At 41.4% G+C, this 27,061-nt stretch overlaps 1 protein-coding gene across 1 annotated transcript in view; it reads left to right on the top strand.

Annotated features, from left to right (window-relative positions):
• Positions 1-25,969, top strand: part of MUC6 (mucin 6, oligomeric mucus/gel-forming) — a 34,726-nt gene extending 8,757 nt beyond the window's left edge. The window contains exons 7-31 of the mRNA XM_086472000.1: positions 971-1,093; positions 2,630-2,750; positions 3,636-3,774; positions 3,938-4,042; positions 4,370-4,442; positions 4,714-4,851; positions 5,754-5,915; positions 6,505-6,599; positions 7,203-7,335; positions 8,240-8,489; positions 9,630-9,682; positions 9,788-9,897; positions 10,661-10,812; positions 11,855-11,996; positions 12,458-12,568; positions 14,046-14,231; positions 14,689-14,928; positions 15,870-16,026; positions 16,740-16,883; positions 17,378-17,440; positions 18,474-18,521; positions 20,328-20,453; positions 23,116-23,163; positions 23,606-24,025; positions 25,602-25,969. Of these exons, the coding sequence (XP_086328126.1) occupies positions 971-1,093; positions 2,630-2,750; positions 3,636-3,774; positions 3,938-4,042; positions 4,370-4,442; positions 4,714-4,851; positions 5,754-5,915; positions 6,505-6,599; positions 7,203-7,335; positions 8,240-8,489; positions 9,630-9,682; positions 9,788-9,897; positions 10,661-10,812; positions 11,855-11,996; positions 12,458-12,568; positions 14,046-14,231; positions 14,689-14,928; positions 15,870-16,026; positions 16,740-16,883; positions 17,378-17,440; positions 18,474-18,521; positions 20,328-20,453; positions 23,116-23,163; positions 23,606-24,025; positions 25,602-25,969 (3,707 nt within the window). The remainder of the gene's footprint in view (positions 1-970; positions 1,094-2,629; positions 2,751-3,635; positions 3,775-3,937; positions 4,043-4,369; positions 4,443-4,713; positions 4,852-5,753; positions 5,916-6,504; positions 6,600-7,202; positions 7,336-8,239; positions 8,490-9,629; positions 9,683-9,787; positions 9,898-10,660; positions 10,813-11,854; positions 11,997-12,457; positions 12,569-14,045; positions 14,232-14,688; positions 14,929-15,869; positions 16,027-16,739; positions 16,884-17,377; positions 17,441-18,473; positions 18,522-20,327; positions 20,454-23,115; positions 23,164-23,605; positions 24,026-25,601) is intronic.
• Positions 25,970-27,061: the final 1,092 nt, after the last annotated feature.

The following is a 27,061-nucleotide window of genomic DNA, read 5'->3' as shown; positions in this document are numbered from 1 at the left end:
ACTGAGCTCCATTATTATCCCCAACACTTTAAAATTGCATTTCTTTATAAAATTATTTTCTCCCTCCTCTTCTCCAGCATTATCCATCTTACATAAATTAGTAACATTTTGTTCTTTGGCTGGTCTGCAATCGGTTTTAATCCTTCAGAAATCCTCATAGCATTTGATAGATTGAGATGAATATTTGTAAGGCACTGTGTGCATTCACAGAACTGTACAATAGTTCCTACTAATCACAGTAAAATAATAGCCTGTTTTTTCTCCAAGTCATAGCAGTTTTCATGTTGCCAGTAGACCATTACTAGGAGTGGCAGTAAAATGAGAAAAGGCAAAGTTTTTTTTTAAAAAAGGAGGGGGGGGAAGGAATAGGAGCCCTTGTTTCTCAAAAAACCAAGGCTGAGAATCTAAGAAATGGCAAATAAATGCCAAATATACAAAGGTAATGAACTTTTTAATCTTTATTGTTTCTTTGTCAGCCTCATCTCTAACTACCTCTATTTCCCTACCTCACTTATTTTTACTCTTTCAAATAAGGGAGAATCTCTGCTTGAATTTATGAGATAATAAAACAAGTTCTGTGTTCCATATATTAGAATTGCTAGGTAGCTGCATTCTGAAAAGCAGGTAATGTAAAACAGTAACTATACAGAATATCAAGAGTTATACCCTTTAAATCCTTCAAGTACTACAGAAAATCTGATTTGTACTAGTTTATTAGGCTGCAGTATTGCCTGTTTGCCATTGTTCAAGCTTCTGAAAGGAGTTTCTAATAAATAGGGCATCAAAAATAAATAAAAGTTAGAGGGAATATGATGGTAATGATGAATACTCAGATGATGAATTGAGTACTGAGAGGATAAGAGAACGTTAGTGCCAGAAATCACAAGTAGTTCTCCATCCTAGGTGGTAGATGAGAGATTCTTCTGTGTTTACACTTTAAAAATCTTAACACTTTCACTGTTTGTTGCAGCTGTGGGAAAATGTTCTGCTAACCAAATCTATGAGGAATGTGGTTCTCCATGTATTAAAACCTGTTCCAACCCCGAGTACAGCTGTTCCAGTCACTGTACCTATGGTTGCTTTTGTCCAGAAGGTATCGTTTCTGTATTTGTCATATCCTAAATGGCACATACAAATGTTTTTGGCACATAGCCTGTCCAGTGGAATAGACTTCTTAATAATGAACTAGCAGTGCATTTCAGGGCATTGTGCTGCTAGAACTGCCTTTTCTCTGGTAATGTAATATACCTGGAGTCTTGAATAGAATCATAGAATCATTAGGTTGGAAGAGACCTCTGAGATCATCAAGTCCAACTGTTGACTCAAGACCATCACACCCACTAAACCATGTCCTGAAGTGCTGTATCTACATGTTTTTTGAACACCTCCACGGATGGTGACTCCACCACTTCCCTAGGCAGCCTGTTCCAATGTTTGACTACTCTTTCGGTAAATAAAATTTTTCCTGATGTCCAATCTAAACTTCCCCTGGCGCAACTTGAGGCCATTTCCTCTTGTCCTATCACTTGTTACTTGGGAGACCGACCCCCACTTCTCTACAGCCTCCTGTCAGGCAGTTGTAGAGAGTGATAAGGTCTCCCCTCAGCCTCCTCTTCTCCAGGCTGGACAACCTCAGTTCCCTCAGCTGCTCCTCACAGGACTTGTTCTCCAGACCCTTCACCAGCTTCGTTCCCCTTCTCTAGACACATTTCAGCACCTCAAAGTCCTTCTTGTAGTGAGGAGCCCAAAACTGCAGACAGCATTCGAGGTGTGGCCTCACCAGTGCCGAGTGCAGGGGGACGATCACCTCCCTGCTCCTGCTGGCCACGCTATTTCTGATAAAAGCCAGAATAGTCCTTAAAGATCCTTTGTCACTGTTTGCAAGAACAGAACTGTGAAAGCATTTTCCTCACAAGCCTGTGATACATGATGGGATAATTATATGCTGCTTGCTTAAAGTTCTGTATTATAATATACATTGAGTAAGCTTAATTAATTTCCTTCCCAAACAGGTATCTAGCCTTTCAGGGCACCAGCCAGATGTAGCGTACCTTTACAATATTACAGGCATTTTGTAAAATCCCTTTAAAATAGTTCAAGGTGAACTTCCTACAAACCATTTGCATCATTTCTTGAAATTTCAGAACTGAAATATCCTCTAAGGTTACTATGATGTGAGAATTTACATCAATATTGCCATTTTATAGTAGTCAAAAGTAATGTGTTGTGAGCTCTATATTTATAACTAGACTTAGTGCTCTAGAAAATAGAATGTGTCCATTCTTCAAAATTCCCAAGTTAATTAGAGTGTCATAGCAAAAAAATAAAACCAACCCAGAAATCCATAGCATTCAAGCTTACTGTTTTTTTCAAATCAAATTTGACTTTCAAGTGGATTTAACTGTCTGCAATTTCATAGATCAAGGTAGCCAAATGCTGTTACCACTTGTAAAAAGTCAGTTTTATTTTAATTAAGAGAAAACGTCCTGCATGTTACATCTCTAAGTATGGCACTGGCTGTGCAAGAATAGCATTCTCAAGCTGATTTTGGAAGGCATTCAAGATATTATAGCTTTCCCGCTAAGCACCAATATGGAAAAGTATTTCTTTTGTTTATCTTCTTTGGCAGGAACTGTTCTTGATGACATCTCAAAGAATCGAACGTGTGTTCACATTGAGCAGTGTCCATGTACACTGAATGGGAAAACATATGCTCCTGGTGAGACAATGAAAGCAGCATGTAGGACCTGGTGAGTAACAACAGGTACTTTCATGAGAGGATGAAGAGTATCCTCACCAAGTGATTGGAAAATTTGGCCTAGCTTTTTGGAGGGCAGCTGCAAATGTGTCACACCATCTCTGAAGCCACCTTCTTTGGGTGCCACAAATCATACATTTGTGATTGAAGATGTACATGTCTCATTTCCTGATTAATCTGTACAAATATAAATGCTCCTTTGGGCCCCACAAAACACTAACATTTTTATCTCCTCTGTGAAAGTGGAGGTAAAATTAGTACAAAACAAATATTCCATATTTACAATTTCTTTCTGGCAATCTCAGCATTTCTGATCACCAACTCAGTGCTGAAAAATAAATTCCTGCTTTGCAACAGAAATAATTACTTAAGTCAATATTTTTTAAGTTTGGAAATTTTTTCCCCCCAAAAGTGAATTTTTGTTTGTTTCTTCTCTTGCTATCATAATTGTAATAATTAAAATAAAGGATAAATAATGGAAATTGATCCTTAGAACTGTAACTGTGAATGCATTTTTCATGATTAATCTATTCGGGAAAGTTTACTGACAACCCGCACAAAGGTTCAGCAACTTTAAGATGAACAACTGATATATATATATAAAAACAGAGAAAATTAAAACATAGAAAGTATAAGGGAAAAAGTGATACAAATGACATCTTCCATTACTAGGAAGTAAATGAGGTTTTTTAGAGCATAAAGAAAAGAAATTTTAAATCAGTAGAAGTGAAAGTTCAGAGTGTATATGTGTTTGCTGAGTAATTTTGCACGTTAATCAGCTACAGCAAAACCTCCAGACACGAGGGTAAAATTCTCTGCTGGTAAATAGTGCCTTAGTATGAGAATAACCTTACACAGAATTTCTTGTTTTCCTCAGTAAATGTACAACAGGTCAATGGAGCTGCAAAGACTTGCCCTGCCCTGGAAGGTGTTCACTGGAAGGAGGCTCCTTTGTTACCACGTTTGATTCTAGATCATACAGGTTCCATGGGGTTTGCACTTATGTTCTTATGAAGGTAATTTCCTGCAATCTAGAAACACACATTATCAGATCGATATATTTTAGTCTGTCTTTTGTTTCCTGTTAGAACACAAACTGAGGTCTTCCTGTGTTATATGTTTATTCTACAAATCATTGTTATTCTGACACAGACTTCCTTTTTCTTCTTTTCCCTCCAGAGTTCCAGCCTGCCGCACAATGGAACCCTAATGGCTGTATATGAGAAGTCTGGTTATTCTCATTCTGAGACGTCACTTAGTGCTGTAATTTACCTATCTACAAAGGCAAGTATTCCCTCCACAGGTTCTCTCCAGCATTTCAGTAACCAGATTAACAAAATAAATACTCAAAGTCATTGCTAGTAGCCTGAACTGATACTAAAGATAAGTTCCGGTTCATGCATGCATAGTCATGACCTCAGTTGCCACATCAACTCAGGAAGCTAGAATATTTTCAGAGTGAAAACTGAAAGCAGTGTGGAATAATATGTGAGAAAAAGCTTGAATCAATCTTTTCCTATTATATAGGTCACTGACAATGCAGTTGCTTAAGGTAAAGAAAATACCATCAGTACAGGTAATTGCTTCCAATTCCATGTCCTTTTCTTACAGGACAAAATTGTGATTTCTAAGAATGAACTCCTTACTGATGATGATGAACTTAAGCGGCTACCTTACAGATCAGGTAAAGAAAAGAGAACATATGTAAAATCCAAATTACATTAAATGTCTGTTTTATACAACCCAGCATCTTTTCTCTTGCAATTTCCAGTAGCAGACATTTTAGAGGAAGGTTAAAATCTTTCCCATTGCCTCTGTCCCTCTGTGGAAAGTTATATGCAGAAGGAGAAGGCTTTTAGACAGCATGCTAGAACACTTACATATGCATTAATATAATTATTTTGCAATATTCTATGCATCAAAATCTTTATTTCTAAATATCCTTGCTCTTTTAGGAGACATCACTATTTTCAGGCAGTCCTCGATGTACATTCAAATGTATACAACCTTTGGGCTGGAACTTGTAGTTCAAACGTCACCTGTGTTCCAGACCTATGTGAAAGTTGGATCACAATTCAAAGGCAGAACCCTAGGTAAGAAATCTAGTCCCCACACAAAGGAGAAAATGTAGGGAGTGTAATTTTGAAAGCTTAGTACTCATCCTTTAAAGAATAAAATTTCGTCTCTGGATTCAAAGAAAAAAAAAACAACACAAAAAAATATCTGCATTGGAAAAAATTATGTGCTAAGAATTTGGGTTTTGCTATTAACTTTAAAATGAATCAAAGAAGTTTGATGGGTGACATTTTTCATGTGTAATATAATACTATTCTTCACATGTTTTGTGTGTGCCTTTTTCCATATGTGCTTTACTATACAGAGAAGGGGCAACAAATTAGTCTCTGTGGTCTCTACATCTTGGAGCACATGGTTTTTTGAATGCAGCACGCAATCACTGTAAACACAGTGAGCCTAAGAACATAAAAGCTTCCCAGCTGATAAGCACCAGATGGAGATGTTTATTTTTGTTTCACAGCAACGTTAGCGACAAAGGCATATCCTGCATTCTAATTATCTGTGGGGAATTACAGAGGGGCTTCAGCTTTTAAAAAAGGCTGAATGTATATTCTTTGTCATTATGGGGTTTATATATATAAGAAAATACATGTAACTGCATAAGTATTTCATGACCTTTCCCTTTTAGATGATTTTTAGACTGAAAAAGCCTCTTTTTTTTTTTTCCTAAAAACAAGACAAAAGCTTCTGTCTGGACTTCAAATTGAATAGGAGTAGACAATCTTAACTTGAGGAGGTGGAGGCTCAGTGACTGAATGTGTACATAATCAAAATTCTCTGGCTGCTTGACCGGTAGTATTCATTGACACTCCATGTAGAAATTTTGAATAAATTCTGTGACTGTGACAGAATGAAACATAGAGCATTGTGTACAGATTCTTTAATTTTCAGCCATCCCTTGCACTTCTGATGTTGTCAGGTTTGTGTGGCAATTACAATGGAGACACTACAGATGACTTCATGACTAGCATGGATATCACTGAAGGGACAGCCTCCTTGTTTGTAGATTCCTGGAGGGCAGGAAATTGCCATCCTGCTTTAGAGAGAGATACTGACCCTTGTGCTTTGAGTCAACTGAACAGTAAGTAGATGATCCTGTGGTAACTGACCTTCTCCAGCTAACTTTGTCAGATGCTTTCATAAGCCCATACCAGGGGAACGAGAGAGTTTGAGAGAAGCAGAGACTGAGATGATTGAACATCACAGATTGTGACATTTCTGATTTCTAGAATATGTACCTAGTGAAAGCTTATTAGATCCCATTCTAGAGATCTGGGATTGAGATCATGAATGAGAGGGTTTTGGTGACATTTCCAGTGAAATTGCAATGTCTGTGGATGTCTTAGACCTGCTTAGCAGTTCTGTGGCTGAAATCCAGGCTTTGCCTTCTCAAATCTCTATTGCTATTGGTCTTAAAAAAAAAAAAAAAAAAAAAGGCAAAGGAAAAAAAAAAGCAAAAAAAAAAGCCCTACTGAGCTATTTGAACAAAAGTATAGTCTGCAAGCTAAGAAGCTAAGAAATTGTCCTCGTGTTCAATCCATCATTGCCAAAAGCTCAGCTAGAGTACTGTGTCCAGGGTATTTTTTTAAATTCTTTTTCGTTTTGGGTTTTTTTTTTCATTTCTTTTTCCTAACTTCCTCTCTTTAATGTCCATGATTTACTTTCATTAGAAATATCTGCTGAGACTCATTGCTCCATTCTTACCAAGAAGGGTACAGTGTTCGAGAAATGCCATGCTGTGGTGAACCCTATTCCTTTCTACAAGGTAGGCAATTATGATAGACATTGGACAGAGGAAGTCCGAATATCGACAAGAATGTACTCATGTACATATCCTGCTGATTTGGATCAGCAGTACATAGCAGCTAAGGAACAAGTGTGGTTTCAAAAATTATGTCTCCACTGTACTAAAGGTCTGTTCATAGGCACCAGTCCCATCCCTATGAATCAGAAGGTATTTTTGCTCATGCTGCAGTTCTCCATGTTGATGACTTTAACTATGCAAAGTATTTATTTTCCCATGTGCATAATTGAGCTCATTATATTTGCCAATCTCCACAAAATATTGAAAATGAAAAATGAAAATTTCGTGTCAATCAGGCAATTAATCTGATCTTTTAATTCAGCTTTAGTTATGCAATAATATGTATTTTGCATGACTTAGCTCTGCAATTCAGCATAGAATCATTTAGGTTGGAAAAGACCCTTAAGGTCATAGAGTCCAACAGTTAACCCAACACTGCCAAGCCCACCACTAAACCATGTCCTTAAGCACCACATCTACATGTCTTTTAAATACCTCCAGGGTTTAGCACTTCCAAATGTCTGCTCCCCAGTAACAGAGTACTCTCCCTGTATTGGGTTTCAGAGATGTGTCTACCAAGCCTGTAACTACGAAGAGACCTTCCCTTACATTTGTTCTGCTCTGGGATCATATGCAAGAACATGCAGTTCAATGGGTTTAATCCTTGAGAGCTGGAGAAACACTATGGACAATTGTAGTAAGTAACTGAACCAACTCTTGATAGTCTGCCATCAGATGAACGCAGGTATGCAGGTCTGTTTCCATTTAGAATATTCCCATGTTTGATTCGCCTATGACAAAACTGAGTAAGAGCAAGGACTTATTTTAAAACTACTTGTCAGTCATTAGGAAATAACTACTTATACCATAAGTGGACCAATCAGCAGGTATAAAAGCCATATTCCCAGGAGCTGCTGACTTCACAGGTGTGTCATAACACAGCAAAAAAATTAAATGGTAAAGCAGTATTCTAAGCAGTGTTCAAATCATCTTAAGAGTAATGAGGAAAGCAGAAAACAGAAAGACAAGGGAAGCAGAAATGGGTTAACAGATATCCAACTTTTGAATATCCTTCTAGTCTGTTTCAGAAAAAGATTTTTATTTTAAGATAACATGAAAAACTTTATGCATATCCTTTAAGGTGAGCATGTGGATGCTTCCAGGATTTGATAATTAAGTGGTGGAATACACAGATAAATAAAGTTTTACTCTACTGTAAGATGAGAAAGAACTAGGAAAAACTCTGATAGCAGATGTGATTTTGCTAATATGCAACTTAGACATAGATACAGTTTTCACAGTTACTCAAAAATACATTGATATTTCTGCAAAGCTTCTCCTTGCATCATTTTATTACAAGACCTGCAAAGAAGCAGTAAGATATTTAACCTTCATAAAACTTCCTAACAGCTGTATGGTTGGTGTTAAGCCTTCACATGCAGTATTTTTTGCTCCACATCCACAGGAAGAGAAGCAATAGCAAGCATTAAATGTTGAAGCTGTTGACACAATATGTGCAGCACGTTATGAGCACAGTTACCTTTCACAAGGAAGAGCATAAGTAAGTGAAGTTTAACACACACTCTTGTCTTGTTTTACAGCTATTACTTGTACTGGCAATCAAACATTCAGCTACAACACTCAGGCATGTGACAGGACATGCTTGTCACTATCCAACCGAGCCCTGGAATGTCATCCAACTGACATCCCGATTGAAGGCTGCCATTGTGCTGAAGGAATGTACTTGAACCACAAGAACGAGTGTGTTCGTAAATCTCATTGTCCCTGCTATTTAGAAGATAGAAAGTACATCTTGCCTGACCAGTCAATAATAACTGGTGGGATTAGCTGGTAAGCGTCACATGTAAAGATTAACAAGCTGAAAAGGGAGAGGAGGGGTCCTCATGTGTCTCTGTTGAGGGTTAATGGCAGTAAGCAACTAAGCAGCACACAGCCACTTGCTCGCTCCAGCCAGATGCGGAAGAGAAGAAGAGCAAAAGCAAGAAAATATCTGGGTTGAGATGAAGACAGTTTAGTAACTTACTTTATTATTAATAAGCAAAAAAAAATCTTATTTAATAAGCAAAGCAGCATGCACAATCAAAGCTAAGTAAGGAATTAATTCACTACTTCCCAACAGCAGGCAGATGTTCAGACATTTCCGGGAAAGCACGCATTTGTCATGCATAATGGTTACTTGGGAAGACAAGCACCACTACTGCAAACAACCTTCCTTCCTCCTTCTTTACCTGAGCTTTTATTGCTGAGTGTGATGCTGTGTAGTGTGGAATATCTCTTTGGTCTGTTTGGGTCAGCTGTCCTGGCTATGTCCCTTCCAGCTTCTTGTGCGCTCCCAGCCTACTTGCCGATGGGGTGGGGTGAGAAGCAGAGAAGGCCTTGACACCGTTCAGCAGTAGCTAAAACAACATGGTGTGTTATCAGCACTGTTTTGGTCACAAATCCAAAACATAGCACCATTGAGCTGCTATGAAGAATATTATCTCTGTTCCAGCAAAAACCAGTACAGTCTACTTTTAATAGCAAAGGCTTATTTTTTTAAGACCTCTTTTTTTGCCTTTTCCTAAGACACAAAGATTCTTGAATGAGCAAAAAGCATTTGACTTACTTAACTTAAGCTTGGAAATGTTAAGGAAAAATTTAGAAAATAATAGGTAAGATCTGATTATTCCTAGTAGATTTTGTCAACAGCATCTGGACAGCTATATACAAACCTCTAAGAATTACTTGATAGGCTGTCATAATAATGAATAGCCTACTATTCACTTTCAAAACTGATGTTACTGTGTACTACAAAAAGTAAAGAGAGACAAGTTGACTCCTGTCCCATTTTGAAGGATAAGGAGGAGCTAACAACACATGAAACATTTTCAATGGTGAGAAACATGAAGCCATTTTGCAAAAACTTAAAATGTCTTTCTTAGGAGAGAAGTGCATTGAAATTCCTTTTTTCTTTTTTTTCCCCCAACGTAGCTACTGCATTAATGGGAGGCTAAGTTGCACAGGGAAACCTCAAAATCCTGCAGGTATGGGTCTGACATGGTTTACTTAAAAACATATTGTTTTCCCCTATGTTGTAAAATTGCTCCTTCACAATCTCTCCAATGTTTGTTTTTCTTCCTTTATCCTAGAAAGCTGCAAAGCTCCTAAGAAATACATATCATGTTCTGACAGTTTAGAAAACAAGTACGGAGCTGCATGTGCCCCTACCTGCCAGATGTTGGCTACTGGAATTGAATGTGTGAGTTTCATAGCTCTGGGACCTTTATCCTCCTGAGAGAGGAAGAATGTTCTTGTTGTTGCTTGGAACTTGACTGTGTTCCTTCTAGTGAAATGAAAGGAGCTATTTCTTTTAACGTGATACAGTTAAACATCAGACTTCTTTCCACAGACTCTGGACATTAAAAATTTACATATATTAAAGAAGTGATTAAAGGAATTAAATTGTATGAATTAATGAATTAAATTCTATTAAATGAATAGAATAAAAGTCCTTTATGGATTCTTAACTACATGGCTATTACCTCTGGCTCAGGCACTTCCTAAGTTGCACATCACTGGAAACTGATAGAAGATGTGGTTTATGCTTTCTGTTCTACTCTTTCCCAGCTCTCTGCTGCTGATGGTCACAGGATGCAGGAGACCTAGGCTAGGTGGGCTTCTGGTCTGTCCCAACAGGGTTTTCTTCTGCCTTTATATTAAGGAAACAGAATTGGAAGAATTATAGTAAGCTTCCTTGATATAAACAAACTTCTGTTGTACTCTGCAAGATTGGTAGCAATGAAAGATAAGTTTTTCAGAGCCTTCAAGTATGTTTAATATCTCACACAACAGCTTCAGTGAAACTAGTTCGGTTGACTAGTATATTAGTATGATGAAAATCACAAAACTGAAATCAAGTCAAAACTAGAACTTAGCACAGGTTCACTCTTGACACCCTTCACATAAGAGATAAAATGCATCTCTCATTTCTTTTCATTGTGCAATCTGTTGATCTTTACCAGATACCCACTAAATGTGAATCGGGCTGTGTCTGTGCTGATGGGCTGTATGAAAATCTTGATGGAAGGTGTGTTCCAGCTGAGGAGTGTCCATGTGAATATGGTGGTCTTGCTTATGGAAAAGGTGAACAAATCCAAACTGAATGTGAGATCTGGTAAGAATCACACAGTTTCCCATTGTAGAACCTCTGTTTCACTAAACTGTACAACTACATACCAAAAGTGTTTAGTTGATGGGAGAGTAGGGAGCTGCAACAGCTGAATGGAAGGAGTACAGTGACAAAGCACAGAGATGATAGAGAAGCTTAACATTTGACAATATATATGTATAGATAACAGAGTCATGGTACTGGCTTCAGGGATAATTTCTGCCCTTTAGCCTGGCGAAGAGCAGGCTGAGAGGGGACCATATCAATGCCTATAAATATCTCAAGGGTGGGAGTCAAGAGGATGGGGCCAGGCTCTTTTCAGTGGTGCCCAGTGACAGGACAGGGGGCAACGGGCACAAACTTGCCCAGGAAGGCTGTGGAGTCTCCTTCTCTAGAGATATTAAAAACCTGCCTGGATGCAGTTGTGTGTTACCTGCTCTGGGTGAACCTGCTTTAGCAGGGGTGTTGAACCAAATGATCTCCCCAGGTCCCTTCCAACTCCTGCCATTCTGTGATTCTGAGATATGCATATCCAGGAATAAGGGCATCCAGCAGGGCCTGTAATCGTAAACTACGTAAGGTCAAGGATTAACAGCTCCACCTAAATAAAGATCAGGGCACAATCTTCCTTCTGTGTAGATAAAAGCAGCCACCCCAAAAGATGGTTTTAATCTCATTAGCATCATTCTCAAAGTAGTTTATTCCTTTTCCAGTTACTAATCTAGTATTAAAAAAACACTGACACCCCCCAAACTACACAGAACAGTGACATCTCTTCTCATTAAGAGCAAAAATAAATTAGTTTTATGTTCTTTCTTTTATGGGAAAAAAACCCCAAAATTACTTAAGATTTCTTCTATATTATGAATAAATTTTCTAGGCAGTCCATAACTTTTTTGTTATGGTTCTTACATTAATTGTAACTTGGTCACAGTGTACACAAGTCAATTAAATGAACATCTTATCTATAAGCGTGCGTCTATATAAAGAAGTAGGTTAAGGTGGCATTTCTTTGAAATCTGAGTATGGTTTCTCTTCTCACTCCCAGCACTTGCACAGAAGGCAAATGGAAATGTGTTCAGAAATCAAAGTGTTCCTCAACATGTAACCTGTATGGAGAAGGACACATCACCACTTTTGATGGACAGCGCTTTGTGTTTGATGGCAACTGTGAATACATATTAGCGATGGTAATCTGCCTCTTGCCACTTAGTCTGGCAATATCTTGATTTAAATGGCTAATGAAAATATCCTAGGATGCATCTATAACCAATAGAGCACTTTGAATATTTATAAACACTTAATGCATTTTTATATTCTCTGCTCATTTCAATACTTAAAATGAAAAGATTATACTTCTTAAAACGCAGTTTTTTCATGCAATTACAACCGATTTTAGATTTCATAAGAAGTCTGAGTAGTCATTGATATGTATGTATTCTGTACCAGCCAACTATATCATTTAGGGAAGTGATATCAGTTTGACTACCCAATCGGAGGTCATCATCTCCCAAAACAGGCAGAATCAGAGCCATGACATGTTTAAGATTTCTTTACTTTTTTTATGCTTTTACATTTTAAGTTGGAAGGCTTCAGACACTGACTATTGGGGTTTTGTACTTTTTGTGGTTTGTTTTGGTTTTTTGTTTAGGATGGCTGCAGTGTTAATAGACCTGTTTCCTCTTTCAAAATTGTTACTGAGAATGTCATCTGTGGGAAATCAGGGGTTACGTGTTCCAGATCCATCAGCATTTACCTTGGGGTAAGATCTTAATTCTGCTGTTATCCAGCTGAATAGCTATTGTAAGCCCATGTTTGCTTCCCTTTTGGAAGCATTAGATGTGTCTCTGAAGTGATGTATTATAAGTGAAATTATGTCTAAACCTAGAGCTTCAGTTTTCGTAGGAATTGACATCAGGGGTTTGGGGTTTTTTTTTTTCAATTCTCATGTCAATGTTTCAGTCCCCAAACTTCTTGCTTACATAGAAGCTGTAAAATTTTGAACTTTACTGACTCAGCAGTGAATTTCTCGGTCAAAAGATACTGATTTCCACCCACACCAAACTCAGGAAAACAAATGTATAAAATTGAGGAATTCTCATCATGGATGATGAGCAAAATCTCTCCAAATTTCTTTAAGTCCAGGTAGTATCTGCAATTCAAAATATATCCAGATCTTACCTGACATATGTCTGTGAAACTACAGCAATGAGCTGTTAGCTGCGTTTCCACTGCTGTGTGATGGGTTCCTGAATTGGATAAGTCTTACTGTTCTCAGTTCTGTGGAACATTAGTAGTATCAGATAATCTTAGAGTCCTTCATTATCTGACAGAGAGAAGAATATAGACATGTGAGTTTTATCCCAAGGAACAGTCACTACAAGCAGTACATGCTTTCCACGTCACTGACTAGATACTGGCAGTTTCAGCTGGTCAGTGCCATGGTGAAAGAGTTTATTCGCTTAGGATCCAGTTTCATAAAGGTGTGCTCCAGACAAACCTTTCTGTTGATTTCTAGACATTGAAACACTGCAGGATGACAGGAGTAAAGTTGTAAAGGTACACATGAGAGCAGGAGATACTAAAAGACCTCAAGACAGAGAGCTTTTTTCTCTGTAGCTTTTTGACAGTTCATCTCCATCTGGACACTGAGCCGTTGACCACTACTCTCTGGATGTGACCATCCAGCCAATTCCTTATCCACCAGATAGTCTGTCCATCAAATCCATCTCTCCAACTTAGAGAGAAGGATGTTGTGGGGGACCATGTCAAAGGCCATACAGAAGTTCAGACAGATGACATCTGGAGCTCTTCCCTTGTCTGCTGATGTAGTCACTGCATCAGCGAAAGGCCACTAGGTTGTTCAGGTGAGACTTGCCCCTGGCGAAGCCATGCTGGCTGTCTCGGATCATCTTCCTGACCTCCACTTCTTCCATCCTCCACTTAACACAGCTTCTGGGAGGATCTGTTCCATCATCTTGCCAGGCACAGAAGTGAGGCTGACAGGTTGGTAGTTCCTGGGGTCCTCTTTTGTACTGTTTTTAAAAATGGGTGCAATGTTTCCCTTTTCCCAGTCACCAGGGACTTCACCTGACTGCCATGACTTACGACTTCTCAAAAATAAAGGAATGTCAAGACCGTCTGTAGTAGCACAGCATCTGAGCTTTGGGAATGTGAAACAGGCTAAGTAAAATATTGAAACTTGACAAGTTATAACATCCAAATAAATTTTCTTCCAGAATTTGACATTCATACTGCGAGACAAAACTTTCACTGTTTCTGGGGAAAATCCTGGAGTACAATATAAAGTGAAAAAGAACGTCCTTCACCTGATGTTTGATATCATCATTCCGGGAAAATACAACATGACCCTTATCTGGAATAAGCACATGAACTTCTTCATCAAGATCTCCAGAGAAACGCAGGTACTGCAGAATAACTTCCTCAGTAAACTGTGCTTCAATTCAGATTGAACTGCACGTTTGATGAGAGTTGCCTTGACCTCTCTATGATGGCAGAGTGTTTTTCAGAGATGCTACTAGCCATTGGTTTTCATCATAATCACTGAAACAGCAGAGATTTTTAGTAGAGGCTGATTTTCAAGTAATTACCCTACTGCATTCAGGAAATTCTTGAGCAAAGTGCTTGTATTTTATACAACTTCATGGTTGAATTTGATCTCTAAATGATGACAGTTTACAGTTTTGAGGAGAAACATTCATCCACTGTGGACAGAACCTCATGCACAAGACACTAACAGTGTGTGAGAGAGTATTTGTAGATCATATTCACTACTAAAGCACAGGAAACTGTCAGTAACTGAAAGGCCAGGTGAGTAGTTGTAACTTGCTGAACTGACATTGCTGCTTTCATTTAATCTAGGAAACTATATGTGGTTTGTGTGGGAACTATAACGGCAATATGAAGGATGATTTTGAAACTCGAAGCAAGTATGTGGCATCAAATGAATTGGAATTTGTCAATTCTTGGAAAGAGAATCCTCTCTGTGGGGATGTATACTTTGTAGTGGACCCCTGTAGCAAGAACCCTTATCGTAGAGCATGGGCAGAAAAGACATGTTCCATCATCAACAGCCATGTTTTTTCTGCCTGTCACAACAAGGTAAGAATTGATTTGGCCTTCTTTTTATCTGTATTCTTCCAAAATGCTCACATTCCAACACTTGATTTTCTGTTCCCCGAATGTTTTATTGGACTATATATAAAGTGGTTTATGGCTCTCATTTATGTTAATGTCATCCTTTCTTATTAGTACTTCACCAGCCCTTTTCTAGGCACAAAAGCTAACTAAGTATGGCATTAATTGATTAGTTAAAAACACCAGAGTGAAGAAAGAGTGAAGACTGAAGTATCGGAATTTAGTCAATCTATCAATGATGCCTAATATTGATAAATGCATGTTTACTCTTTTGAAACCATTTAGCCTTTGTTAAAAAAAACAAATTTAAGAAAAGCCTGAAAACCCTTGTTCTCATCAGTAAATCAGCAGGATAACTTAGAAGATGCAGATCAGTCCAAAAGCAAGATACCATCAACCCTCCTGTTTGTTTTAAGTTGGCCAGTTTGTGGAAATGAAACTATCACAAGGTTCATCAGAACCAGGCCTTCTGAAGGAGAATCTCCATTTTCAGGAGCTGAAAACAAGTGAGAAATGGGGATAATGCTGCACTGCTCATGCATATCCACGGAGGGTGTACAGCTGATGGACTTAGACACTTGTGCCTGAACAGAAGTGGGGGTTTGGGGTGGGTTTTTTCAGCTGACTATACATAATATATTCAGGACTAGTATGAATTTAGAAATACATACCTGGCAAAACATCATCCATTTCTGTTGTTGATGTGGAGACACCTATGATCTTGCTAAAAGGATTCATTTGAAGTGGGATTGCTTTGTAAGTACTTGCTTTGACAGCTGTCCAGAGGAAATGCTGCTCACTCTCGCTTAATGGCACATGTATTGTTTAGCCCCTGGAAAAACACATTCCTAACAAATAAGCACAAAGGCATCCTAGAGAGTTCATTGCTTCATGTTCCAATGCAGGTGAATCGTATGCCCTATTATGAGGCCTGTGTTCGGGACTCTTGTGGTTGTGACATTGGAGGGGACTGTGAATGCATGTGTGATGCCATTGCAGTATACGCCGTGGCATGCTTAGATAAAGGGATCTGCATCGACTGGAGGACCCCTGAGTTCTGTCGTAAGTTTCTTTAAGCTCTCTATAAACAGGTGATTGTTGTTACTGGGAGTGTATTAATATGGCAACATGCGTAGTTACTTATGAAGCATTTCCTCTATGGGCAAATAATTGACTTCAGTCAACTGGGTTTTCAAATCCATGATGAATTAATTAAGCAAAATTTTATGTCTCTTTTTGTCATGGAGTAATGAGAGGAAAAAATAACGTGGTCACAGAAGGCAGACTGTTTCTTCTGCTGCCACTGTATAGTGAACTGTCTGTCAGCAGAGGGAGCACAAAGTTGTGAAAAAATATGTCTCATTTTATCTATGATGAAATCACCTTCTGTGCGGGTATCAAGGAAGTAAAGACAGCTGTGTTGGCTGGAACACCGTAAAACACGAAAAAGATAACAAGGTTTTCTAGAACACTCTATATGGAGGAAAAAAGAGGACGAGTGCGTTGTAGATCAATGCTAGAGTGGTCATCTTTGATGGTTTCTTGTCAACATTTCACTATATTATGCATTGTAAATTGTGGAAATGCCCGCATGGTGCATTTGCAAAAAAGAAACTGGCCTCACTGGAGCATAAACTTCCCTTTACATCAGAAGCTAATAATCTCAGCGACAAAATTTTTCGTTTGAGCTGTTTGTTAATTTTGTCCTCCCTTTGAAAATAACATGCCATTAATTTGAGAAATTCTGATTTCTCTCTTGCTTTTACCTTTTTTAGCTGTCTATTGCGAGTATTATAATTCTCATAAAAACACAGGAAGCGGTGATGCTTACTCCTATGACTACCACAATGACAACTGCACCTGGCATTACAGGCCTTGCAACTGTCCAAATCAAAACTACAAATATGTCAATATTGAAGGTAATAAGCTATATAGTGTAAACCAGGGAACAGTAACACACTAATTAATTTCAATGCTGTTTTTCAAATCCGACATATCACAGTTAAATAATGGTATTCTGATTGATGTGATCTTTACTACTACTGCTTTAAATATGTAATCAATTCAGTACCTGTGCTACATCGAGCTTTGTATTGAGCTCAGCCTGTCTTGAAGAGAAATTCTCCGACCTCCAGCAAATCAAAAGAATGCACTGTACTTAGGCAAAACCACATGGAAAGATCAGTTAGTATTTTTATTAGACAAATGGATATAGTTGGAAAAATCAAAACCACTACTACATAGGCAGACCCTTCTTCTGAGGGAATATATTGGAAATGCTTACCTGAATAGATAATGCTGCAATCGATAGAATTTTTTAATAACAGAAATGTAAGATACTAGACTATAAATAGTATAAATTAAATGCTGTTCTCTGAGAAATGTCAAACAAACTTTTCTTCCCCTTTCTTAGGCTGTTACAACTGCTCACATGACGAATACTTTGACTATGAGAAGGACATATGCATGCCATGTGGTAAGCAGGGACCCGTATACTCATTCTCTTTCTCTACAGTAACTGGAAAACTATACTAAAACATTTGTGTGTTCTCAGAGAAGGCATTTTTCCTAGTAACTCTAAATTAATTAATAATGAGTGTTCATCCAACATAGCTTTCCTTCAAAATAACCCCATTACTGTACTGCTAGTGTGTAAAAGTTGAGTTGGTAAATAAAGGCATGAAAAGAATGAATTAAAAGAAGGATGAGGGCAGGGAATGCTGTAATACAGAAGCTGGATACACTGGCTGATTTTAGCTAGCAACATGAAAATTTATGTTCATTGTAAATATGACTGACTTTTCAAGATGTGGGTCTTCCTGAAAGTGTGTTGGTGTTCTGATCTGTGCGAGGGGCTGCCCCAGCAGAGCTGTGGGTCTCAGATATATTCAACACTTAAAAAAAAAAAAAAAAAAAAAAAAAAAAAAAGAGAGAGAGACTCTATAGAAGAGGACCAGACGTAGCTAATGGACACTATTTAGCAAATCTCTTTTTAGAGGTTGTTTGGGGTTTTTTTTTAAAATTGTTTTAACTAAGTTTACTACTATATGGTTTATATATATTTTATATTACATTAAGTCAGGTTTTGGATAGACTCTAGCTGGACAGCTTGGATTTTCATGCAGATATAAAAAACTCAAGGGCAGTTTTTCCTCACATTACATAATTCTAATTTGTGTAACCAGGATCTCAGGTAGTGATCTCATTTACGTACAAACCCCATGTTTCCGTTATCCCTGAAAAGTGAGGCACCCTTAAGCACAAAAATCTTAAGAAAGGTGGCAAAAACTTACCCGTGTTCATTATTATGATGACATGTATTGATTTCTTTGTCATTATTTAAGTCCTTTGATGTAAAGTTTACTACTGGAATATATAATATTAAGCATTTTCAGGAATATCTCATTAATTAACACAATCATTTGAATCCAATCTGAAATTTGCCTTCTTTGGAATATTTTAATATGCTTTCATTCACAAACTTAACTGGTTCTACCTTTACACAACAGGAGTTGAAAGCACTAGTACCACACCTGCAACAGCTTCACCTTCAACAGGTCAGTTTACATAGTTGATCAAACTAGTACTTACACACTGATATATGTCCTGGTATGTGTTTATAAGGTAAGCAGTATTGGTTTTTGCATGATATAGTAGCGCCACCAGTTTCACACGCATAAGATGCAACAATGAAAAATAACTTGGTATTATAATCATCACAAAAATTTTCCCAGAAATATTTGTTAGACATCTTAAGAAAAAAAAATTACTGGCAGAACAGTGTTTCCTGAGTATTCTTAGGCACTTCCAGATATCAGTAATGAAATATCTCTGGTAGTGAATAAGGACTTCTGTCTTGTCTCTGATGGACGGTGGGATCGAGCGCACCCTCAGCAAGTTTGCCAGTGACACCAAGCTGAGTGGTGCAGTTGACACCCCTGAGGGACAGGATGCCATCCAGAGGAACCTGGACAAGCTCGAGAAGTGGGCCCACGTGAACCTCATGAGGTTCAGTAAGGCCAAGTGTAAGGTCCTGCACCCAGGTCGGGGCAATGCCTGGTATCAATACAGGCTGGGGATGAAGGGATTGAGAGCAGCCCTGCCAAGAGGGACTTTGGGGTGCTGGTGGATGAAAAACTGAACATGAGCCAACAGTGTGCGCTCACAGCCTGGAAAGCCAACTGCATCCTGGGCTGCATCCAGAGCAGCGTGGCCAGCAGGTCGAGGGAGGTGATTCTGCCCCTCTGCTCTGCTCTGGTGAGACCCCACCTGCAGTGCTGCATCGAGCTCTGGAGTCCTCAGCACAGGAAAGACATGGACCTGCTCAAGCAGGTCCAGAGGAGGGCCACAAAGATGCTCAGGGGGCTCAAGCACCTCCCCTGCGATGACAGGCTGAGAGAGTTGGGGTCGTTCAGCCTGGAGAAGAGAAGGCTCTGGGGAGACCTTATAGTGGCCTTCCAGTGCTGACAGGGGGCTTATACGAAAGATGAGGACAGACTTTTTAGTAGGGCTTAGCGATAGGACAAGGGGTAATGGTTTTAAACTAAAAGAGGGGAGATTCAGACTAGATATATGGAAGATTTATTTTTTTTTTTTTTTTACATTGAGGGTGGTGAGGCACAGGAAGAGATTGCTCAGAGAGGTTGTAGATGTCCCATCCCTGGAAACATTCAAGGTCAGGTTGGATAGGGCTCTGAGAAACCTGATGTAGTTGAAGATGTCCCTGCTCACTGCAGGGGGGTGGACTAGATGACACAAACCATTCTATGATGTATGAAATCCCACAAAAATTTCATCACAGTTCTTAGTGGTGACTGGCTGTATAACACTTCAACAATTTAAGAAGGTCTTCAGTAAATATATGACTGAGTACCCCAAACCCCTATAGGCTGATCCAGGAAAGGAATCTTATATGTACTGATCTTAAATTTGTTAGAAATACCATTAATTTCCCTGAAGACAGATAGTATTGGGAAAATGTTACACTGTTGGCTGTGTGAGTAATAAAATACAATTCCATCTCTGCTGCTATGCACAAGTGCTTATGCCATATCACTTTAAAGTGATGAAGAAAAAACGTGTAAAGCTTCTGCAAGAATTCCTGTTTAATGTGTTCACTGCACATGATAGCAAAGGAATAGACAGATAACTTCTCTACAATGTTTCCTCTAAAAGGTAATGGTTTTTAATAGTAATTACTACTAATAGTTATTGGTTTTACTTCAAAAATAATTTTCTGTTTATATAGGTATATTATAAATAGATTATCAAGAACTATTTCTTATCCTTTAATTTTTTTTTCTTAGTAGCAACAGTGCAGCCTGAAATAACAAGAAGCTCTACCACAAGTACCTTACCAATAGTACCTAGTATTTCTTCTTCTGCAACTACTCTATCAACTGAGACTACAAATCCAACAATAACCTCAAAAGTCACAGTTCCAAGAACTTTACCAGCATCACCTCTTGTCACAATAGAGTCAACAACAGGTAGGTTTTTAGTGTTACTGTCTAAAATAAATTGTAGTAAACCCAGTCTATACATAGTTGAGAGATCACTCTACTAGGAAAGCATTGCAAGCTCTCTCAGCATCCAAGCATAACAGTCCAAAGCAGGAAGGCAAAGCATGCTTCCAGAAAGGAGTTTGTAAACCAGAAATGTTCAGAAGTGTAGATCGAAAGTGCATGGAAAGAGAAAGGATATAGACCCTAGATTAAAAATACATCCAAAAAAAAATCACTGGTGTGACTCATCTGAGAAGCACATTAGTTCTGTAAGCAAAGAGCCAGCTCAGCTCCAGTTGGATTTACTAGCTCAGCTTCAGCCTCTTTTCCAGAACTGGCTGAGTTATGCAGTCCTATCCAAGGAGCACCCAACCTATTACCTCTGACTAACGTAAGCAGGCTCCAAAGCAGAATCATACAGGTATCTGTGCAGCAGCTTTGTTTAGGATTCTGCAGTCCTGCTCTCAGGAGGATGACGACTCCAACATAAATTACTTTCTGATTCTATGGCTTGACTCATAGTAACATGTAGCTTCCCACCAGCACACACTTCCACTAATAAGCCAACCTGGATCCAGGCTATCAGGGAAAGCAGAATTAAAAAGAGGCCCCACAGGATTCAAAACACAACTTCAAAGGCTGCCATTGTGACAGATGATTTGTGCACTGGGACGAGGAAAGTCCTATAGTATGATGTTATTTAGGTTTGTAATACAAATTACAGAAAGCTGAAACTGTGGCTGATTTGGAACATAAGAATAGCCAATGAAATTGTCATCTGGGCAAAGCCCATACAGACTTTAGCCAGTAAGTGACTACAAAGTTAATTTCTCAGAAAAATTATATTAAAAAATAATCTATGGCAGGAAAGAGACAGAAAATGAGAACAAAGAAAGATATAAGACAATAGAAAACAAATATGAGTAGAGAAAGATTTGACAAGCTTACGAGATAATGAACACAATTACACAGAAAATACTCAAAAGATCAAGAGTGAAAACTGGGTCTCTGGAATATGGGCAACTTCTTCATAATTTATCTGGTTTTAATTATTCAGTGAATTGATTACTCACATATTATTTACCTTTACTCCAAAAGAACATACAACATCAACTTTTACCACACCAAACATGACTACCAGCATCGCTACCCCTTCCATAACTACCTCAACAAAAAGAACCATGACCACTAAACCAAAGCCTACACCTGTTGCCTCATCAACCGCTGCTTCAACAGAGACAGAACAAGTAAGGTCCACCTCAGCACCCTTCAAGACCACTATTGAAAAGGAGATGACAACCACCTCAATACCCACTCAAACCACATCTCAGATCACAACTTCCAGCAAGCCTGAACTGACAACAGTAGGTAAATATCACATTTTGGTATCTGTTGGGTGAAGCCATCACAAGACACGTGTCAACGTATTCCTTATAAAAACCCCAAGCATTCTTATTAGTTGTCTTAACATTGCAAATAGATAGGAAAAGACATGGATAACTGAAGCGTGATAAAAATGGAAATTTGTGTCTGGCCAATGAGCAAGCATCTGATGTCATCTTAAACCTAACATTCTCTTTGAGGCCGTACTCTTTACACTTCCTCCAAATTTAGGCAAAATCTCTCTATGCTTCCAAGTGAGTTCTTGAAAACTCCCAGATGGCAGGATATATGTTCCCCCTAGCCATTGTAACAAATGCTTCCAGAAATAAGTATTAAAAAATGGAAATTACGCTTTGGGATGTCAGGCACTCCATATGCCAACAAGGAGAGTCTCCTGTGAGGCTGTATGACTGTGAGTTGCTAGGTTAGCAAGTGACACCAGGGCTGGGGCAGTGTGCAGAGGGATGTATACTGTGGTGGGAGGCAGGTGTACACCTTCTCCCAATCTATGTGTCTCCCACAAAGTACTGTTGGGGTGCACACATCTGGGTCTTCTTGTGCCAGTGATTATAGCTTCCTCTGAGGAAGTATCACAAACCACTTTAACTACAAACCTTAACAGCTCCCAACCATTACTAATATCCTTTCTTCCTTGTCCTTCTCGATGTTAATTCTCAATTCCCACTGCTTTTGCCATGGGACTCGTGGGATCCAGGCAGGTCCTGGGACTGGCCTGCATATGACCCTGACTGCATCCTAGTGCCTTGCCACTTCAGGGGTTTGGCTCTGGGGCACAGGCCTTTACCAGGGTACAGACATCCATGAGTTCCTGCCCTACAGCTAGCAAAGACAAGCTAACAGAGACTCTCTCCCCTTGAGAATGCACAGTGCTGGCAACAGAAGGCAGTGAAACTGGAAACTCATCTGTAGTTTATGCCTCAGGACAGTTTTGGGTGAGGGACAGAACACAAAAGATCCATCCAAAGGATGCCAAGGCCCTGCCACACCCATGACAGGTGTGGGTCAACAAATGCCACCTCCTTGGCCAATGCTGACCCTAGGTGAAAAAGTCTCCAATGGAGGGTGGGCAAGAAGGTGTACACTCCAGGCTAAAGTTCTCCCGCTTAGATACACTGGGCTCCATGTGACTGGGTTGTCTTGGTGTTGAACAGGACAGTCTCCTTTGAGGAGATGCCACAACATGCTTTGCTTAGAGTCTTTCCCAAGACTCAACCGTTCTTTTCTCTCATCCCTTTCTTTGTAGCAAGGGAGCCAACCAGAGCTAAGACTCCAACTAGTAAAGTAGTAACAGGTGAGTGCTCTGGTCAGGAGAGAGCAAAGAGTCATCATGGCTAATGCCTGTCCCTTCAGTAGCCTAGATTCTCCCATGGATCCTTTCCCAGCAGTCTGCAGCAGTCAAATTGTAGATGACCTGTCAACCAGTGGAATCGCACAACAGTAGAAATACCCCTTCCCCTCTTAAGAGCTCCAAGAGGAACAGAGACTAATTGCTAGAGGACACCCTTCAAAACCATCAATACCCTGCAATTCTCACAAAAATCAGTAGGGGATGGGACATACTGGGGATCATGGTCTCGTTCATTCATCTTTAAAACAATCAGAATTAGCGCGACCCTGTTCAGCCTTCCTTGGCCGTACCGTAGCACAAATTTTCTACCCCAGAACTACCCACAACACAGGACTTCCTGTTTTACCGAGTTACCCTCAACTGACTTGTGCTTTCCTCCTGGCAGCCTTCACCCACAAAAAGACAACTGTGCCACACATTGTGCCACCTCTGACCACACAGAAAACCACCACTGCCACCTCTGCCAGCAGCACCTCCATGACCTCTGTCTCCAGGGAGACCAGCCCTGCTACCAGCACAGAAGTCCCTCTAACAAGGACTTCTCCAACTCCCAGCTCTCCTCCCACACCCAGTAGCCTGCTCAGCACCCACCTGCCATCCACTGCCACTTCCACAGTCTCCTCCACCTCGGCTCCAACCACCAGTCCCAAGCCTACGCTTACAACCCTAAGGGTCAAGCCCTCTTCCACGACAACCAGTGCTCCAAAAGAGACTCCTGCACCAAAGCCCTCCACTGCCAAGACCAGCCCAATGCCATCACCTGCTTCTTCTCCCTCCTCAACATGGCTGAGCTCCTCACAGCCCAGTAAGGCTCCCTCCCACCCTTCCTGCTGCTCTGCCTTCTCCTCCCAGCTCTCACTCTTCCTTCCTTCCTTTCTCTTTTCGAGCAGTACAGGCCACTCAGGCTGTGTTTTAGTACTTGTTCTTCATTCCCACTTCCTTTTCCATCAGCACTATGGTATGACCTCCCTTTGGTGGGGCCCTGGCCAAGGGTCTCTGCCACAGAGCCTGGCCTGCCTGTCTGGGAGGGGGCAGATGCTCTGCTGTCCCTGTTCCTTGGAGGATGACACATACATTTGAAGAAGCTTCTCTTCCAGGGAGAGGCAGAGGGTCCTGTGCTTGATAGAGAGTACGCTTCCAGTGCTGTATTTTCCCTCCTTTTTGGGGCAGAAGCTGGCTGGGGGAAGGGGGTGAGGGCAGCAGCCAGAGACCCACTCCTCCTTCTTGCCCAGCAAGACTCGTTGCAGCAAGACGGTGCCTTTCTGGCACATGCCCAAGCCTCACATCTTGTGCCTACCTCCTTTGCCTTCCCTCCCCTTTTGCCCTCATCCTCAATGGAGTTGTGCTTTCCTCCTGGCAGCCTTCACCCACAAAAAGACAACTGTGCCACACATTGTGCCACCTCTGACCACACAGAAGACCACCGCTGCCACCTCTGCCAGCAGCACCTCCAAGACCTCTGTCTCCAGAGAGACCAGCCCTGCTACCAGCACGGAATTCCCTCTGTCAAGGATATCTCCAACTCCCAGCTCTCTTCCCACCCCCACCAGCCCGCTCAGCACCCACTTGCCATCAGCTGCCACTTCTACAGTCTCCTCCACTTCAGCCCTAACCACCAGCCCCAAGCCTACACCCACGACTCTAAGGATCAAGCCCTCTCCCACAACAACCAGTGCTCCAAAAGAGTCTCTTCCAACAGAGTCCTTTGCACCCTCTACAGCCAAAACCAGCCTGCTGCCATCACCTGCTTCTTCTGCTTCCTCGACTGTGTCCTCAACATGGCTGAGCTCCTCACAGACCAGTAAGGCTCCCTCCTGCCCTTCCTGCTGCTCTGACTTCTCTTCCCAGCTCTCACTCTTCCTTCCTTCCTTTCTCTTTTCAAGCAGTACAGGCCACTCAGGCTGTGTTTTAGTACTTGATCTTCGTTCCCACTTCCTTTCCCATCAGCACTATGGTATGACCTCCCTTTGGTGAGGCCCTGGCCAAGGGTCTCTACCACAGAGCCTGGCCTACCTGTCTGGGAGGGGGCAGATGCTCTGCTGTCCCTGTTCCTTGGAGGGTGACAAACACATTTGGAGAGGCTGCTCTTGTACGGAGAGGATCTTGTCCTTGTCCCCCCTTTTTGGGGGAGAAGCTGGCTTGGGAGGGGGGCTGAGGGCAGCAGCCAGAGAACGACCCCTCCTTCTTGCCCAGCAAGACTCAGTGCAGCAAGATGCTGCCTTTCTGGCACAAGACCCTGCTTTGGGGCTTCTTGACACTACCTACTTTGCCTTCCCTCCCTTCTTGCACTCATCCTCAATGGACCTGTGCGTTCCCTCCCAGCAGCCTTCACCCACAAAAAGACAACTGTGCCACACATTGTGCCACCTCTGACCACACAGAAGACCACCGCTGCCACCTCTGCCGGCAGCACCTCCAAGACCTCTGTCTCCAGAGAGACCAGCCCTGCTACCAGCACGGAATTCCCTCTGTCAAGGACATCTCCAACTCCCAGCTCTCCTCCAACTCCCAGCAGCCCGCTCAGCACCCACCTGCCATCCACTGCCACTTCCACAGTCTCCTCCACCTCGGCCCCAACCACCAGTCCCAAGCCTACGCCTACAACCCTAAGGGTCAAGCCTTCTTCTACGACAACCAGTGCTCCAAAAGAGACTCCTGCACCAGAGCCCTCCACTGCGAAAACCAGCCCAATGCCATCACCTGCTTCTTCTCCCTCCTCAACATGGCTGAGCTCCTCACAGCCCAGTAAGGCTCCCTCCCGCCCTTCCTGCTGCTCTGCCTTCTCCTCCCAGCTCTCACTCTTCCTTCCTTCCTTTCTCTTTTCGAGCAGTACAGGCCACTCAGGCTGTGTTTTAGTACTTGTTCTTCGTTCTCACTTCTTTTCCCATCAGCACTATGATATGACCTCCCTTTGGTGGGGCCCTGGCCAAGGGTCTCTGCCACAGAGCCTGGCCTGCCTGTCTGGGAGGGGGCAGATGCTCTGCTGTCCCTGTTCCTTGGAGGATGACACGCACCTTTGGAGAAACTTCTCTTCCAGGGAGAGGCAGAGGGTCCTGTGCTTGATAGAGAGTACGCTTCCAGTGCTGTATTTTCCCTCCTTTTTGGGGCAGAAGCTGGCTGGGGGAAGGGGGTGAGGGCAGCAGCCAGAGACCCACTCCTCCTTCTTGCCCAGCAAGACTCGTTGCAGCAAGACGGTGCCTTTCTGGCACATGCCCAAGCCTCACGTCTTGTGCCCACCTCCTTTGCCTTCCCTCCCCTTTTGCCCGCATCTTCAATCAACCTGTGCTTTCCTCCCAGCAGCCTTCACCCACAAAAAGACAACTGTGCCACACATTGTGCCACCTCTGACCACACAGAAGACCACCGCTGCCACCTCTGCCAGCAGCACCTCCAAGACCTCTGTCTCCAGGGAGACCAGCCCTGCTACCAGCACAGAACTCCCTCTGACAAGGACATCTCGAACTCCCAGCTCTCCTCCCACCTCCAGCAGTCCGCTCAGCACCCACCTGCCATCTACTGCCACTTCCGCAGTCTCCTCCACCTCATCCCTAACCACCAGCCCCAAGCCTACACCCACGACTCTAAGGATCAAGCCCTCTCCCACGACAACCAGTGCTCCAAAAGAGTCTCCTGCACCAGAGTCCTCCACTGCCAAAACCAGCCCAATGCCGTCAACTGCTTCTTCTCCCTCCTCGACTGTCTCCTCAACATGGCTGAGCTCCTCACAGACCAGTAAGGCTCCCTCCTGCTCTTCCCAGCTCTTGCTCTTACCCTTGCCTGCTTTCCTTCCACCCCTCCATCGTTCTTTCCAAGAGCCATTAGCCTTTTTGCACATTCGTTT

This window comes from Leptosomus discolor, chromosome 12 (genome assembly GCF_034619465.1).
Source record: "Leptosomus discolor isolate bLepDis1 chromosome 12, bLepDis1.hap2, whole genome shotgun sequence".
NCBI classification, from domain to species: Eukaryota; Metazoa; Chordata; class Aves; order Leptosomiformes; family Leptosomidae; genus Leptosomus; species Leptosomus discolor.
This window is presented reverse-complemented; position numbering and strand designations above follow the sequence as displayed.